Below are 18228 nucleotides of genomic sequence, written 5' to 3' on the forward strand. Positions count from 1 at the left end.
CAAACCAGCAGCACACAACCACCTCCAGTGACGGTAACAGATGGGTCAGAGGCACAATAACTGAGGCAGTGGTCTCGCAAATGACCAGTATTCCATGTTAATAACCTCCAATAGGGTCTTGCGATCACAAAAAAAATGTCATAGCACCATAGTCACTTGCACCTTTTTTTTCTTGCACTGCGCATCATCATGACACAGATCCAGGCGACAGCACAACAGCATTATGTCCACTGTTACTGAGCAACTTGCTGATAGGGTAAACCTGTAATGCTTGATGTTCTTAGTATCCAGCGTTGACTTGTGATTATAAAGAAAAACAACAAAGGCACCTTTGATTGGACCTGGAATGGCCACTACCTCCAAGCATGCAGCCATCTTAACAGAGGCTAATGTGGCGATGGGTGAATATATGAAAGATTGAGGAATTGAGACCCATGGGTAAAGTGCGTAGACCAGGAGTTAAAGCCAGTATACACAAAATACTCTGCAGATGCTGGGGTCAAAGCAACACTCACAACACGCTGGAGGAACTCAGCAGGTCGGGCAGCATCCGTGGAAGCGATCAAAGTTTTGGGCCGGAACCCTTCGTCAGGACTGAAGAGGGAAGGGGCAGAGGCCCTATAAAGAAGGTGGGGGGAGGGTGGGAAGAAGGCTGGTAGGTTCCAGGTGAAAAACCAGTAAGGGGAAAGATAAAGGAGTGGGGGAGGGGAAGCAAGGAGGTGATTGGCAGGAAAGGTGATGAAGGAATAGGGGAAAACACAATGGGTAGTAGAAGGAGGTGGAACCAGTATAGATCAGTCATGATCATATTGAATGGTTGAACTGGCTTGATGGGCTTGGTTGCCTGCTCTTGTTTTTTGAGAGAACCTGAACTGAGAGCTGGACTCTTCTGCCCATTGTTGCCTGACTTATTGACCTTCCTCAGGTTGGTTAAGGAAGTCTTGAGGACTTCATAGAATGCATCTGTGATGGCTTTCTTGAGCAGCATGTTAGTGAACCTACGTGGGAAAATACTATCTTAGATCTAGTCCTGTGCAATGTGACAGGTAGTCAGGGATCCTCTTGGAAAGAGTGATCATAGTATGATTGAATTTCGCATTCAGATGGAGGGAGAAATAGTTAGATCTAAAACTAGTGTATTATGCTTGAACAAGGGAGACTACAATGGGATGAGGGAGGAGTTGGCTAATGTGGATTGGGAGCACAGGCTATTTGGTAGGACAGTTGAGGAACAATGGAATACTTTCAAAGAGATTTTTCACAGTGCTCAACAAAAGTATATTCCAGTCAAAAGTAAGGACAGTAAGTGTGGGGAGAGCCAACCTTGGGTAATTAAGGAAATAAAAGATAGTACCAAATTAAAAGCTTGTGTACAAAAGTAGCAAAGAATAGTGGGAGACTGGAGAATTTGGCAAACTTCAAAAAGCAAAAGAGAACAACAACAAGAAATAAGGGAAGATAAGAGTATGGAAGTAAATTAGCACAAAATATAAAAACAGTAAAAGTTTTTTTTATAAATATATAAAGTGGAAGAGGGTGGCTAAAGTCGACGTAGGTCCCTTGGAAAACAATAAGGGGAAATTGATAGTGGGTGATAAGGAAATGGCTGAGGCACTGAATGTCTATTTTGTGTCGGTCTTCACGGTGGAGGACACATCTAATATGCCAAAGAAGGATGTTAAGGATGAAATGGGAGGTGAGGACCTTGATAAAATCACTGTCACTAAAGAGATAGTGATGAGCAAACTAGAGAGCCTGAAGGTAGATAAGTCCCCTGGTCCTGATAGGATGCATCCCAGGGTGCTGAAGGAATTGGTGGAGGTTATAGTAGACGCATTGGTAATCATTTATCAAAACTGTCTAGACTCTGGGCAGGTCCTGGCGGAATGGAAGACAGCAAATGTCACACCAATTTTTAAAAAAGGGTGTTGGCAAAAGATGGGCAACTATAGGCCAGTCATCTGTAGTCGGGAAAATGCTTGAAGCTGTCATTAAGGAAGAAATAGCGAAACATTTAGAAAGGAGTGGTTCCATTAGACAGACGTAGTATGGATTCAGAAAGGGCTGGTCCTGTTTGACAAACTTACTGGAGTTCTTTGAGGACATAATGAGTGCAGTGGATAGGGGGGAACAGGTGGATGTCTTATACTTGGATTTCCAGAAGGCGTTCGATGAGGTGCCGCACAATAAGATACGGATGCATGGAGTTGGAGGAAGTGTATTGGCATGGATAGTGGATTGGTTAACTGATAGAAGGCAGAGACTTGGTATAAATGGATGTTTCTCTGGTTGGCAGTCAGTGGTGAGTGGGGTGCTGCAGGGGTCGGTGCTGGGCCCACAGCTGATACCATTTACATTCCTCATTTGGAAGAGGGGACTGGGTGTAGCGTAGTAAGATTTGCTGATGACACTAAACTGAGTGGAAAAGCAAATTGTACAGAGGATGTGGAGAGTCTGCAGAGGGATATAGATAGGTTAAGTGAGTGGGCCAAGGTCTGGCAGATGAAATACAATGTTGGTAAATGTGAGATCATCCACTTTGGAAGGAATAATAGAAGAGCAGATTATTATTTAAATAGTGAAAGATTGCAGCATGCTGTTGTGCAGAGGGACTTGGGAGTGCTTGTGCATGAATCGCAAAAAGTTGGCTTGCAGGTACAACAGGTCATTAAGAAGGCAAACGGAATGTTGGCCTTGATTGCTAGAGGGATTTAATTCAAGAGCAGGGAGGTCATGCTGCAACTATACAGGGTACTGGTGAGGCCGCATCTGGAGTACCGTATGCAGTTCTGGTCTCCTACTTGAGGAAGGATATACTGGCTTTGGAGGCAGTGCAGAGAAGGTTCACCAGGTTGATTCCAGAGATGAAGGGGGTTAACCTGTGAGGAGAGATTGAATCACCTGGGACTGTACTCTCTGGAATTCAGAAGAATGAGAGGGGGTCTTATAGAAACATACAAAATTTTGAAAGGGATAGCTAAGATAGAAGTAGGAAAGTTGTTTCCATTGGTAGTTGAGATTAGAACTGGGGGACATTGCCTCAAGGTTCAGGGGAGAAGATTTAGGATGAAGATGAGGAGAAACTGTTTTACCCAGAGAGTGGTGAATCTGTGGAATTCTCTGCCCAGGGAAGCAGTTGAGGCTTCTTCACTAAATATATTTAAGAAACAGCTAGAGAGGTTTTTACTAGTAGGGGAGTTAAGGGTTATGGGGAAAAGGCAGGTAGATGGAGCTGAGTTTACGGACAGATCAGCCATGATCTCATTGAATGGCAGGGTGGGCTCAATGGGCCGGATGGTCTACTCCTGCTCCTATTTTTTATATTCTTATGTTCTTATTTTACATAATGACAACTGCAGCTGACAGATGAAATGGCCTTTTCTTTAAATATGGAGTTTCTATTAGGAATCACACTTCTTTCGATTTGTCAAGATAGCACAGAACAAACCTTTCAGCCTACTGAGTCTATACCAACTATCAACCCGCCCAGCTACTCTACTCCTATGTTAATTCCCTTTTTATTGTCGCACATATTTTTCAGGTTACTAGAGTTACCCCATCTGTATACAGAATGAGCAGTTTGCACTGGCCAGTTAACCCAAAGGAACATAGGCTTCTAGAGGAAACCTGCAGAGTTACAGGGACAATGTGCAAACTCCACTTGAACAACACCCAGGACCAGGATTGAAACTGGTTCTCTTGCCACTGTTTCACTCTGTAGTCATTGCACCTTAATCCTTGAGGATGAAATATGTTTGAGCTGTTGAGCTGAAGACCAACTACCTGTTGCAGATGAAGATATTTTTTAAAGTTTAGTTGCTAATTTAACACATGCCTTGGAATTCTGGCACTAATAAATTGAATTTTTTCCTGCAGGTTCGAGATGTAAGAATGATATCAGATAGGAACTCAAGGCGCTCAAAAGGAATTGCTTACGTAGAGTTTGTCGATGTGAGTTCTGTTCCACTGGCAATAGGTTTGACAGGGCAGAAACTGCTTGGTGTGCCAATTATTGTGCAGGCTTCACAGGTGAGAGAAAGTTATACTTCAATATAATACATATGCTGTAAGTTCCACTAAATTAATGAAATGTGTCTCCACTAATAACTTAATGTCATCCTCTGTCCCAAAGCAATATCCTTAAGCATTATGCTTTAATCTCCGGCCTACTGAAATCTACTTAATTGGAAAAATAAGCATAACTTAGTAGCATTTCAATTTGAGAATTGAGTTGAAACCGAAGAATTTGAGGAGTTAAAATGTGAGATCAGTCTTGTGCAAAAAATCATCTGAGATGTTGATCTGCAGATGTGGAGCAAAAGATAGTCCTGCGTTTATGTTGCATTCTGCAACTTCAATTATTCATATTTACTGATCAATGGTACTTTTGAGCTCTAAGATATTGCTTAAAACTTGAAAAGATCTTATTAAGCAGTTTTTGCTCAATTTGTTCAACATCCTCAGCTTCCCCAAACCCCTGCAAAGTACTTAATCTCCTTTGTAATTAGGGAATCAAAGAAGTAGATAGTACTAAAGAGTCAATCTGGCCTATTTTGTCCTTGCCAGTTACTTTCCTGAATAACTGAATTGGTGTGCTTTTTATCAGGACCCCTGATAACTGATAATTTCATTATCCACAGAGGTCACATCTTTTATGGTAAATAAAGTTCCAGTTGTCTCAGTGACTTTTTTTTATTAATGAAAATACAATTCTGCAAAGAATTTAAATTGAATTTTATGCATTCCTAGCAACACCCACAAAATGCTGGAGGAACTCAGCAGATCAGGCTGCATCAATGGAAAAAGAGTACAATTGACACTTCGCTAATGTACAGCCTGGTCTGCTGAGTTCCTCCAACATTTTGTGTATTCCTTGAATTTTCAGCACCTGCGTTTTTTCTCTTGTTTATGCATTCCTATTTTGAGGCCAATTTTTCATCTTTGACAAATTGGATAAATGCAACAAAACAAATGTATCTGGAAAAAGTGCTTGAACAGAAGCTTGCAGATCAGAAATGAGATTGGTTCCCTGATTTTTGTTTCAGGTTTCCATAATCTGTAGTGTTTTATTTCCATTTGCTGTTGGACAGTTGCAAGTCTCATTTCCTCAAATGAAAGTTAATTCAGATCATTTATGTGTAACAGGCTGAGAAGAACCGAGCTGCAGCCCTTGCTAACAACCTCCAGAAAGGTACTGCAGGACCAATGAGGCTCTATGTAGGATCTTTGCACTTCAATATCACTGAGGAAATGTTGAGAGGCATTTTTGAACCCTTTGGTAGAGTAAGTATTGCAAAATATTGAATGACCACCTTATTAAGATTTCAATGAAATGTAGCTTCATGTTCATTGCTTTTTTTTAACTTTTAAGTTTCAATGTTTTGATCGGTGTTTATAATACTTTGGTCATATATTCATGATTAAACATCATTTAGGGAGGGGAGAAATTTGGAAAGCATTAATGCATAGCATAGGATAGGATAAAGGTGGGTGAAACTTCCTTAATGTTATTCAGGCCTTAAGGAAACTAGATATTTTGAGTTAATTTGATATATCTATGGATCATGACTTCTTACTGTTTGAATCTTTAGATTGAAAATATACAACTGATGATGGATAGTGAAACAGGCCGGTCAAAAGGCTATGGATTCATTACGGTAGGTTTATATTTTGGCTCCAAACTCTTATGTTAAGTTTGTATGTAATTCAACTTCTCTGATTGGGATGTTGCCTAGATTGGGGGATTTCAGTCCTGGAGAGAGGTTGTATAGGCTGGGTTTGCATTTCCTGGCATGATAGAAGCAGAAAAATGATGTAACATTCAGAAGCATATGTAGGACAGATAGTTTTAACTACTTAAAGTTGTGTAATCAAGTGAATGTCATCGGTGGATTCCGAACCATTTACATCAATGAAAAATAAATTACAGCCTGTTTATAAAATGAGTTAAAGGCAATGGAATGAAATATACCTACTCTACACTTTGCTAACACCCATTTAGGAAGAAGTTTGAATTTTTTTACATGGTCAGAACAAAAAAATGGGTTTAATGTAAGAGGAACGAGATTTAAGTAGGTATTGAGGGGCAAGTTTTCTTGCAAAAAAGTTTTTAATATCGGGAATATAGCCAGAGCAGGTGGTGGTATTTGATAAGGTTGGCCTGTTTGAGACATTTAGACAGGCATTTGACTAGGTGAGGTATTGAAGAATATAGGCAAATGGGATTGGTGTAGAGAGGCAGAAATGTTGGCATTTGCATACAGTAATGCAAAGCACTTTGTTTTTAATAAGTTATTATGCTAACTGGTATTTGTTTTCTGTCTAGTTTTCTGATGCTGAGTGTGCAAAGAAGGCTCTGGAACAATTGAATGGTTTTGAGCTTGCTGGTAGGCCAATGAAGGTCGGCCATGTAACAGAACGATCTGATTCTTCTAATGCCAGCTCATTTTTAGACAGTGATGAATTGGAAAGGACTGGTATTGACCTTGGAACGACAGGACGTCTACAGCTGATGGCTAGATTGGCAGAAGGTATTTCAGTGGGAACGAGTGCTCATTCATAATTTTCATATTGATTCTTTACATTTAACTAAACAGGGATACAATACTACCACGGACTCGAGTTTGAAATCTCCAGTTTAATAGTATGGCTTTTGTTCACCTGCTATTGATTGGATAGTCATTTCTCAACTCAATGTGTAGAAGGGGCACCAGGCTGGTTGTAATGCCTCATCTCTTAGCAATCAATTAGTATGCAGCATAGAATGCATTTTAGAATTTTGCCACAGTGTGGCATAGACCTTTAAGTGTGGTACTGTAAAACTCAGATGTTTCTTGCACACACTGTGTCCCGCTGCTTTCCAAAGTTTTCATGGATTGACAGATTTTTATTCCTGTGTAGCACCTTATTTTAAAAAATGCTAATTAAGAAAGAACATATGGAAAATCTGAGAGATTTACAACCCAAATATCCCTTTTACTGCAGTTTTATGTGACTCAATAGTTTGATTGTGATCTGTGAGAAGATAATGGTATCAGAAGTGTTTCCAGCCTTTTCTGCCTGCTACATCTCTCAGATTAAAAACTTCTGATCTTTGATTTTCACTGCAATTGGGATTGACCTCCATAACTTTATTCAAGTGATTCTGCCAATCTCAATCTTAATTTTTAAAAAACTTCTCAGAGGTCATAACCCTCTGAGGCTGAGAATTCTAATGTTCATAATCAGGAAAAGAAATTCCCCTTTGCTGCCACCTTAAATAGCTGTACTCAATAATTCTTGATCACTGTCAAGAAATTTTTTTTAAAGTACTTGCCCTGTAAAACTCTTCCCAGAATCATGTGCTTCAGCGCTAATCTACAAAGGATATAGGCCTATTTCACACAGAGAATAGCTCATTGCAGGAATCAATATTGTAAACTTTTGAAGGAACTGTCTGGTTGGATAAGGAGAGGAAACTGCACGTGTTAGTCTGAATAGTAAGGTTATAACAAGGCTTCATTTCCCTTGCATTGAAACCCTTGCAATAATTGTTCCTTTGGTTGCCCGAAGAGCTTGCTGTATCCTTATGATAACATTTTTTGTACAGCTACACTCTGATCTTTCCAAATTTCATTTTTTTTTACATTTCTATCATTCCTACCAACCAGGAATTTTGTTTCCTTACATTATATTCTCATCTGTCCCTTGTTATAATCAGCTGTGGCAAGTTCAAGTTTCGTCCATCTATAAGCTTGCAAATTCGTAACTATTGTAGTAATACTTCACTTTAGTGATTGTATTCTTGTTTTTGTTCTGTTAGACAGTTAAGAGACCTTAAAGTTGTAGGGTAGCAGATCTTTAAGTAAGACCTAACCATCAACTTTAACCTGAATTTACCATCCTCAAACTGGCCATTTTGGCTCTGTCAATGCTGATGTTTAAATTCCATGCAGGTATCCTCTCCCTTTCAGCAATTTTTGGTGGCTGGAGAATGGCCCAGCTTTTTTTTTAACCTTGATACCTGCGACTGTATCTTCTCTTTGATGGCCAGTATCTTGTTCTTGCTGCTGAAGTTTCAAACTTTTTAGTATTGCATTGTTTATCGTCTCTCACACATTGAGTCTAATATTTTGTGTATATGTTTGATTCAGGTACAGGACTGCAAATTCCCCCAGCTGCACAGCAGGCTTTGCAGATGAGTGGCAACATTTCACTGGGCACAATGGCAGCAGTAACAGGTAACAGTGTCATTTGTTTGAAAGTGCAGATATTGTATAACGTTAATTGCATAAAGATGGTGGTGAGGTGCCTCCTTCAGGACTTCTGTCATAAGAGGATTCCTATGCTGCTTTTGAATAAAGAAGTTCTATCATTTTGGTAAAATTAAGGACCATTGTTAGACTTCCATGTGAAGATGTTTGACTTGAGCTCGATTTCATGCATTTGTCCTTCTAGGGACTAGAAATTACATATTTGGGACGTATTTTGTTGAAGAATCCTTGGTAAGACTGTAGTGGATCATGCAACTGATAAACCTGCAGCCTCATTGTTGAAAGCAATACTTAGTGGCAATAACGAGTGGGTACAGACTGTTTTATCCTCTATGATGCCCACAACATTGCACTGTTTGAATGGCACTTTGCCTGACAAAGAATATTATATGCAAACACGAGGAAATCTGCAGATGCTGGAAATTCAAGCAACACACACAAAAAACACTCAACAGCACGCTGGAGGAACTCAGCAGGTCGGGCAGCATCCGTGGAAACGATTAGTCAGTGTTTCGGGCCAGAACCCTTTGTCAGGACTGAAGAGGGAAGAGGCAGAGGTCCTATAAAGAAGGTGGGGGGAGGGTGGGAAGGAGAAGGCTGTTAGGTTCCAGGTGAAAAACCAGTAAGGGGAAAGATTTTGGAGACCCTTCATAAGGTGTTGATAAGGTCCTGACAAAGGGTCTCGGCTGGAAACATCAACTGTACCTCCTCCTATAGATGCTGCCTGGCCTGCTGCGTTCACCAGCATTTTTTGTGTGTGTTGAAAGAATATTATATAATGCTCCTGTCTTGTGCTGATTAGATGTGAGTGGTATTTGGGTAAATCCCAACCTTTGACCTGCATTTTTAGGCATGGTACTTATATGACTTACCTTGTTTAGTTTTTAGTCAAAGGTTGGCCTATGCCTTTGCGCATCCTCTTCTCCTCTCAGGAGGGAAAGGGTGGTTAGACATAAACATGCTGGCAGTGGTCATTGTAGTGTAATTATTACATACTGCTTATCAGCCTAGGTCTGAATTAATATCTATCTTCCTGCTTGTAGAGATAAGTGATTTCATTTTCTGAGAAATTGCAGGTGGAGCTGATACTGTACAGTTATCACCAAATGTAACTACGCTGCTGTGTAGAAGTCTTAGGTACCTATATAGCTGGGGTGCCTAAGGTGTTTTGCACAGTACTGTATTTGTCAATGTGGAGTGGAAAACAAGTTTGTAAATGTGGTGGGAGCAAATGAGTTTGGTAATAGCCAGGGTGGACCTCTGTGGCAGGAGCACGGCAGAGTGCCGGTGGCATGGGTGCTTACATGCCTAGTCATGAGACACCAGGCAAGATGGTTTGATTGCAAGCAGTTGCTTTAGTGATCATTACAGACTGTCCCTGGTGCATCCTGCTCCCTCCTCTCTCCTTCCCCTTTTCCCAACCATGATTCCCCTCTCCCTGCCTCCTTCCCAATCTCAGTCCACAATAGAGACCCATATCAGAATTAGGTTTATTGTCACTCACATATGTCATGAAATTTGTTTTTTGTGGCAGCTGTACAGCACTTAAAATTACTACAGTACTGTGCTAAAGTAAGGCACATTGGCTATATATATGCCTAAGACTTTTGCATAGTACTGGACTTACGAAAGTTATTGATAAAGCTACTGGAGATTGATTGTTGTCCTGAGAAATACCTGCAATGATAAATGATATCCTTGTGATTGGACTTAAGTAACTACAATCTTTTCTGCTAGGTGTGACTCAAACCAAAAGGTGGTGGTGTGGGGGAATTTTCCCTGAGATTTCTGTTGACTTAAATTTTGCTCAAATTCTTTGATGCTGTATTCTGATATATGCTGCCTTGGGGTGAAGGGCATTCACACAGCTCACCTCCACAATTCAGATCTTTTTTTTATTCATATTTAGAGCAAGGCGATGTCTGGAGCCGAGTAGTTCTGGGAGAACCCAAACTGAACATCAATGAACAAGTTATTGGTAAGTTAGAACAACTAAGTATTGCAATTATGCTGACAGGGTCAGTAGTTTGTGTGGTTTTTATTGATACAGGTTTCTTCCGCCATCCAAAGGTAGTGCGTTCCTATGAAACGGTTTGTAAGGTGGAATGTCGTAAAGTGAAGAAGCAATTACCATTGGTTTATACGGGAAAATTTTGTGAGCGTTCGCAGACCCAAAAATAACCTACCAAATCATGCCAAATAACACATAAAACCTAAAATAACAGTAACATATAGTAAAAGCAGGAATGATATAAATACACGGCCTATATAAAGTAGAAATACTTCTCTACAATGATTGCCTGCACAGATCTCCATAGCGAAAATCTCACGCAAGTGCTCTCGGCAGAAAATCTCACGCAAGCGCTGTTGGCATAAACGCGCTCTCCAGTAACCTTTAAACTATGAAGCTGCCAAACCTACCAAGTAACACGTAAAAATACACAGCCGATATAAAGTAGAAATAGGGAAGACATCGAGCACACTGATGATGGTGTGTTAGACTGAGTCGTCACAGGCTGGGTGATGCAGTGGCCCCCACCCTCCAGGCCACCGACTGGATACATTGCCGCGAAGCACGCAGGGGTAGCCGGGGGCACACAGCACGTCGTTAAGAAAAAAGCCGAAATAAACGTGCTAATTAATTAGGTGCTGCCGGCACGTAAATGTCGGCGCAGATCAGAGGCAATTGCTGATTGCATCGGCACTGATCTGGGCCGACAATTACGTGCTAGGTGGCACCTAGTTAATTAGCGTGTTTATTTCAGCTTTTTTCTTAAAGATGTGGTGGGTGCCTCCTGGCTACCCCTGCTTTCTCCGTGAATCGGTACAGTATCTGTCCGGGGCCTGGGGGTTGGGGTGGTGGGACACGGGGCTGTCATCTCATCATTTTCTATGACTGCCCGCCTTGATGTGGAAGGTGGAGGTTCGTCGTCTGCTGTGGCTGATGTGGAAGGCTTGCTTGACTGCTGAACCTCGAGCATTTTTATATCACACAGTTCTTTGTAAGACTCAAAACATCCTGCAAATATCCCCTAAACCGACGTACCCTTTAAAAATTAAAGTCGTACTTTATCATTGCAGTGAAAATCTCACGCAGTTGCTTCACTTTCTGCATTCGGTTGAATTTGGTTTCGATTGTTATCCTTTCCTCTTCCAATTGCATCAGCTCTTCATCTATCAGTTCTTGGTCATGGGATGCCAAAGCCTCTTCAACATCATCTTCGTCAGCTTCCACAAGCCAAACTCACTTTGTCCTTGCTTTGTTCACCACGATCGAAACGCTTAATTATGTCTAGTTTAACGCTAAGTGTAACACCCTTATGAGCTCTTTCAGGCTCTTCCGACACCTTAGAACTCATCTTGCAAACGGCTGCTCACAGGCTTGTGTTTAAGCAATGCCATTCCAAATCCGGGGGCAAGCGGCTGCTCGGGGCACGCGCTGCCTTTCTTCATAACAGTGAAAGTACCTTCTGAAAGCGAAAACAGTACTAATGTAGATCTTTCATAACAGTGAGGTTTCGTAAAGTGAACTTTCGAAAAGCGGGGGACACCTGTATCACATTAAATCAGTCCAAATGTGAAAGGTTTGTTTCAGTGATTATGGGGCCTTTGGAAAAGATCACCCACTTGACATTATTGGTTTTGTGTTTACTGTTCGCACTGTCTTCGTTAAGGATGGAGATGTTCAGAGATTATTTTTTGCTATGAGTTTGACCATTTGCTGCAATTTTACGACAGGACCTCAGAGTTTTGTTCAGATCCATTCCTTTTGGAGTCTCAACATCAGGTGGTTGTTCTGCTGGATAGTGTATATAGGCATTTAGAGGTTTTGGGAGTAGGATGGGAAAGTGGACAAAAGGTATCAAACAAGATCACATAGCATAGTGAAACAGTTTCAAGAGTGAGTATGGCCAAGAGTTGTCCCAAATTCTTATGGTCTCAAGGAAAAATGTTGGATTGTGGCAACCCACTTTCCAGCGCACACAAACCGGCTCACAAAACGGCGCGCGCTGGCAGAGAGGCCGGCCCCAAAGAGGGCACCAGGCCATCTTCACCAGCAGGGGGAAAACTCCGTGCACGGAAAGGGTCTGGGAATATGCATTCCCCACAGCAGTCCTGCCTGGGGAGGGCGGGAACGGGAAGGCTTTAAAGGAGGCCGCGAAGTTTGAATAAATCTCTTTTATCGCAACTCCAACTCACTGACTATGTGTCGTTATTCTAGCGCTGAGTGTAGCATACCGCTACAGGATATCCATTAATTTGTTGATTCCAGCTAATCACACTGACTATCCACTCGGCCTTGGATCACCTGGACAATTGTAATACCTACATCAGCTGCTGTTTATTGACTACATCTGTGTTGTGCACCAGTGGTCCCGAACCACCGGGCCACAAAGCATTTGCTACCGGGCCGCAAGGAAACGATATGATTTGGCGATATGAGTCAGCTGCGCCTTTCCTTATTCCCTGTCACGCCCACTGTATAGCCATTACGCATGCGAGGTCATTACCCGCACGTCATCCATGTCAGCGCGGGAAGAAGATCAACTCCTCGAGCTTGCAAATGACATCGGGCTGAAAAGTATGTTTGACATAACATCTCTGCCTGCATTCCGAATCAAAGTCAAGGCTAAATATCCTTGAGATAGCCACGAAAGCACTGAAAACATTGCTTCCATTTCCAACATATCTCTGCAATGAATGCAACGAAAACTAAATTGCGGAATAGATTGGACATAAGGAACCCCGTTCGAGTATTGTTGTCTTCCCATCACCCCTCGATGGGATCGTCTTGTTGCAGGAAAACAAGCCCAGGGCTCCCATTGATTCAGCGATATTGGTGTGTTGCAATGATTTTATATGTTCATACAGGGAAAATATGTGCTGCGTGTTTGATATACAAACATTACTTAAAATGTTATGATGCTATTGACTTATATAACCATATAACAATTACAGCATGGAAACAGGCGATCTCTGCCCTTCTAGTCCGTGCCGAACGCTACTCTCATCTAGCCCCACCGACCTGCACTCAGCCCATAACCCTCCATTCCTTTCCTGTCCATATACCTATCCAATTTTACTTTAAATGCTAATATCGAACCTGCCTCTACCACTTCTACTGGAAGCTCGTTCAACACTTAACTTCAAGCTCCCTTGTCCTCCCCTGATAATTGACTTATCACTATATTCATGCGAGGAAAATATGCGCTGTGTGTTTAATATTAAATTCGTTAGATAAACCCTTTCAGAGACGAAATTGAGCGTATTAGTCACTTATCACCTATATTCCGGTCGTGATTAACACCCCCCCCCCCCCCAACAGAATCGCCAAAAACGATTTGTAGGAAAAAATTGGCATGTACACACATGCGCAAGTCATGCATGTTCACCGTGTCCGTGCAAGGCCTTCATGGTCATTGTAGTCTTTGTCGGGGTAAACCCAACGTATTTGACTGCTACTCTTGTCCGTTGTCAACCCTACCTCCGGTCCGCAAGAATATTGTCAATAGAAAACCGGTCCGCAGTGCGAAAAAGGTTGGGGACCCCTGTTCTACACAATCGTATCCTCAGTTCTAATCACCAAGCTTCAAAACCTAGGACTCTACCTCCCTTAGCAACTGGATCATTGATTTCCTCACCTGGAGACCACAGTTTTGGTGGATCAGAAATGACATCTTCTCACTGACTGTCAACACTGGTGCACTTGAAGGATGCATGCTTGTCCCACTGCTCTACAATTATGTGGCTAGGCACTGCTCAAACGCCAACTATAAATTTGCCGATGACACAACTATTGTTGGCAGAATTTAAGATGGTAATGAGGGGGCATACAGGAGTGAGATAGATCAGCTGATTGAGTGGTGTCACAGCAACAGCCTTGCACTCAAGGTCAGTAAGTCCAAGGAATTGATTGTGGACTTCAGGAAAAGGAAGTTGAGGCAACACGCACCAGTCCTCATCAAGGGATCAGAAGTGGAAAGTGTGAACAGTGTCAAATTCCTGATTGTCAATATCTTTGAAGATCTATCCTGGGCCCAACATTGATGCAATTAAAAGAAAGGCATGACAGTAGCTATATTTCATTAGGAGTTTGATGAGTATTGGTATATCATCAAAGGTATTTACAAATTTCTATAGATGTATAGCGAAGAACTTTTAAGCTGGCTGCATCACCACCTGGTAGGAAGGGACCGCTGCACAGGATTGGGAAAAAAATGCAGGAAGTTGTAAGCTTTGCCAGCTCCATCATGAAAACTAGCTTTTCCCAACTTCCAGGATGTCTTCAAAAGGGGATGCTTCAAAAAGCAGCATCCATCCAGGAGATGCCTGCTTCTCATTGGTACCATTGGAGAAGAAGGTACAAGAGCCTGAAGACAAATACTCAACGTTTAAGGTTTGAGCAATGTTTCCCTCTGCCATCGAATTTCTGACTGGACAATCAACCCAAGAACACTACCTTGGTGTTTTACTTTCCTCTCTTTTTGCACTAATTTCAGTTAACATTTTTTATACATATATATTAGAATTTATAGTTTTCATTATGTATTGCAATTTACTGCTGCTGCAAAGCACACTTCACAGCATATGCTCGTGATATTAATTCTTATTGCTACTTTAAAATGATAGTCAAAGTGGATGAAGAAAGGACAGTTAGTGGAAATCTGAAAAAGGTTTCCTTGCCCAAGTTTAACCTTGTGCTATGAATCCTCAGAAGGTTCAGACACTTTGGTACTCTGGTTCATTCCTTTGCATTTGTGTACCATTACGCCACCCTCTCCGGTCAAGTTCTACTGCCGGGGCAGGACATAGACAAAAACATGATGTAAAAATCTCAAAAACAGTTTTTGATGGATGCTGCCATCTTGTACATTGTACATCTGTAGAAATTTACATCAGTTTAGTGACCTATCAAATCTCCTCGTTCCCAGTTATGGGTGGCACAGTAGGTAGTGGTTAGCATGACACTATTAATGTGCCACCGACCCAAGTTTAGTTCCATTTTTGTTCTCTCCGTTAGTTGTCTCTGGGTGCTGTTAGTTTCTTCCAAAGATGTAATTGTTAGTAGTTTAATTGGTCACATGGTTGTAATTGGATGGGGCAGGCTTGTTGGGCCAAGAGGGCCTGTTACTGTATTGTATCTCTAAATAAATTTTGTACTGTGACAAATTTTATAGTTGGAAGGCTAATTGAACAAAGGTTTTTACATTGTTTGAGAGGGGATTTAATAATTGTCTCTTCTGCTTTATCATAGATTTACAGACCAGAATTATCCAGCAGACTGAAGGTAAGAGAGGTGGTTTTATCTGGGAATTTGGTGTAATCTCTTATTTGTTAAACAGAAGAATTACAATTTGGGTATAATTCCTCAGGATATCCCTAAGGACTGTCTAGATACTGAATTACATTTTTGGTGCTTGAAACATTGTTGGATAGGGCACGAGAGAAAAGCATAAAGCAAAACCAACAAACTTTTTGGATTTTTTCCACGGAACTGGGATCTCTTTAACCCATTTCTCAGCCTGTAAGTTAACTCTCCTTAATTTGTATTAAGCTAGAACCCTAAATATCTGCACCACATGACATGGTATGAGCACTTGATGTTTATAAGGTGTTTAATATTTCTAACAGATTCATTTTAATGCCATTTGGGACTTCACTGTATGTAGCGGGTGTTGTGTTAACTGCAATACAGTAATGACCACGCTTCAGAAGAATGTGGCTGAGTCTCAGATTGGAGATGTCTGATGTAGTGATGGGCACTTACTAAATTTGAAATTTTTCTTGTTTAATTTATTATTCTGGAACTTTTGACTATTTGGAATGTGAGTTACTTCAGAAACTTGGTTCAAATTAAGCTGCAAGGTTTTGCATGTGGGAGAAATAGGGTGGTTACTTTTAACTATTACAGTTTGATTATACACTAGAGTTTGAGTTCTAAGGCACTCAATGGCAAAATATGATAGACTTGTTACAGCTTTCTGTTGAACATGCTTTGGGAACGAGCTTTTAAAGAGGCTAAAGATTGAGTAATCGTATCAATAGGTTCAGAGGACTTTGGGCGTGTCAAATCGTGTTACGAAATATGTAGAATTTTGTCATCTCTTAAGAATATTAGATATCTCAGTACAAACATATGCATTATTGTGTCAAGGTTCATAATTTCAATGTGAAGTGATGCAAGCTGCATATTATGGAATAAACATGCTCTACGGTACATTTTTAAGGATTTTAATGTTATTATTTCAGCACTGAATCCTCCTGTGACGGTGAATGCCCCACCAATAGCAACACAGTGTTTCCAGCTGTCCAACATGTTTAACCCACAATCGTAAGTTGCTGGTTTACTTTCCTGAAAATTTTCTCAAAACGTAAGACCAATATGTATTACCAAGAGAGGGTTTAAAGGAGGTTCATGAAAAGGCTTCTCATATGAGGAGCAGATTTTGTGGTGAGTGAGGGTTTCACTGAACTCCCGTTGAAAGGAAGATTTGAACTTCAGGGTAGGCATCCCTGGAAGAGACTTCACAGCAGTAGTTGAATCACAAACAAGAGAAAATCTGCAGATGCTGAAAATCTGTCCTGATGAACGGTTTTCAACCTGCAACATCGACAGTTTCCTCTCTTCCGTAGTTCCATAGTTGCTGCCTGGCCTGCTAAGTTCCTCCAGCATTTTGTGTGCATTACTTTGGTTTCCAGCATCTGCAGATTTTCTCTTATTTGTCATATTACATCATTAATTTTTATTGGATGTTGAAATGCCTCAATAGAGTGGATGTGGAGAGGATGCTCCCTATGGTGAAGGAAGTCTAAGACTGGAGAACATAGCCTCAGAATAGAGGGACATCCATTTAGAACAGAGATGATGAATTTCTGAGGCAGAGGTTGATAGATTCTTGATTAGTCAGGGCATGAAAGGATACAGGGAGAAGTCGGGAGATTGGGGCAGGAAAATAAATCAGTCATGATGGTCTTATGGTCTGAGAATTGACATGCCTTCTACTTTTCAAGGGAATTTTTTTTCTGTACTCACCGTTGGAATGAAGTATCGTCTTGTACAGCCTGTAGAAAGAAAATGATTCCTAGTTCATGATTCTATGTAATTAGATAAATTGCATTTAGAACATAGAAAGTTACAGCACATTACAGGCCCTTTGCCCTACAGCATTGTGCCGACCATGTAACCTACTCTAGAGACTGCCTAGAATTCCCCGGCGCATAGCCCTCTATTTTTCTAAGCTCTATGTACCTATCTAAGATGCTCTTAAAAGACCAGCTCTCTTCTCCTCTTCCCCCCCCCCCCCCCCAACATACCCTCGGTACCCATTTCCAAGCATTTTAAAACTATGCCCCCTAGAGTTAGCCATTTCAGCCCTGGGAATAAGCCTCTGGCTATCCACGCGATCAGTGACCCTCATCATCTTGTGCATCTCTTATCAGGTCATCTCTCATCCTCTGTCGCTCCAAGGAGAAAAGGCAAAGTACAGTCTTTCTATAGTACCCACATCCTTCTTGTAATGAGGTGACCACTGAACACAGTATTCCGAGTGGGGTCTGACCAAGGTCTTGTATGGCTGTAACATTACCTCACGGCTCTTGAACTCAGTCCGACGGTTGATGAATACCAACACACCATATGCCTTCTTAACACTATCAGCCTGCACAGCAGCTTTGAGTGTCCTATCAGCATGGATCCCAAGATCCCTCAGATTTACTGCATATATAGTAAAGGTGTGAAGTAACACATTTACAATGGCTGATGAGGTTGAAATCCAGCTGTGAGGATCTCTGCAGAAACCAGTTTTTGTTGTGATAAATGCTTCAGAATTTTAAAAATAAAACCTGCATATTTTAGTTAGAATGACGCCTCTCCTAAACACTGAATGTTTGAAATTATCCCTTCAACAGGATGCATTTGATGCAAGCCAATTTCTAGTTTGCGGACTGAATATTTAACTTCACAGATAAAAATCAA

General features: G+C 41.2%; 1 protein-coding gene across 3 annotated transcripts in view; it reads left to right on the forward strand.

Annotated features, from left to right (window-relative positions):
• rbm39a (RNA binding motif protein 39a) overlaps positions 1-18228 on the forward strand; it is a 42047-nt gene that overhangs the window by 18320 nt on the left and 5499 nt on the right. For all 3 annotated transcript variants that reach the window (XM_072243992.1, XM_072243973.1, XM_072243983.1), the window contains 8 exons: positions 3877-4029; positions 5146-5283; positions 5592-5657; positions 6326-6530; positions 8133-8219; positions 10162-10230; positions 15508-15540; positions 16503-16584. In XM_072243992.1, the coding sequence (XP_072100093.1) occupies positions 3877-4029; positions 5146-5283; positions 5592-5657; positions 6326-6530; positions 8133-8219; positions 10162-10230; positions 15508-15540; positions 16503-16584 (833 nt within the window). The remainder of the gene's footprint in view (positions 1-3876; positions 4030-5145; positions 5284-5591; positions 5658-6325; positions 6531-8132; positions 8220-10161; positions 10231-15507; positions 15541-16502; positions 16585-18228) is intronic.

Source organism: Mobula birostris, chromosome 2 (assembly GCF_030028105.1).
Source record: "Mobula birostris isolate sMobBir1 chromosome 2, sMobBir1.hap1, whole genome shotgun sequence".
Lineage (NCBI taxonomy): Eukaryota > Metazoa > Chordata > Chondrichthyes > Myliobatiformes > Myliobatidae > Mobula > Mobula birostris.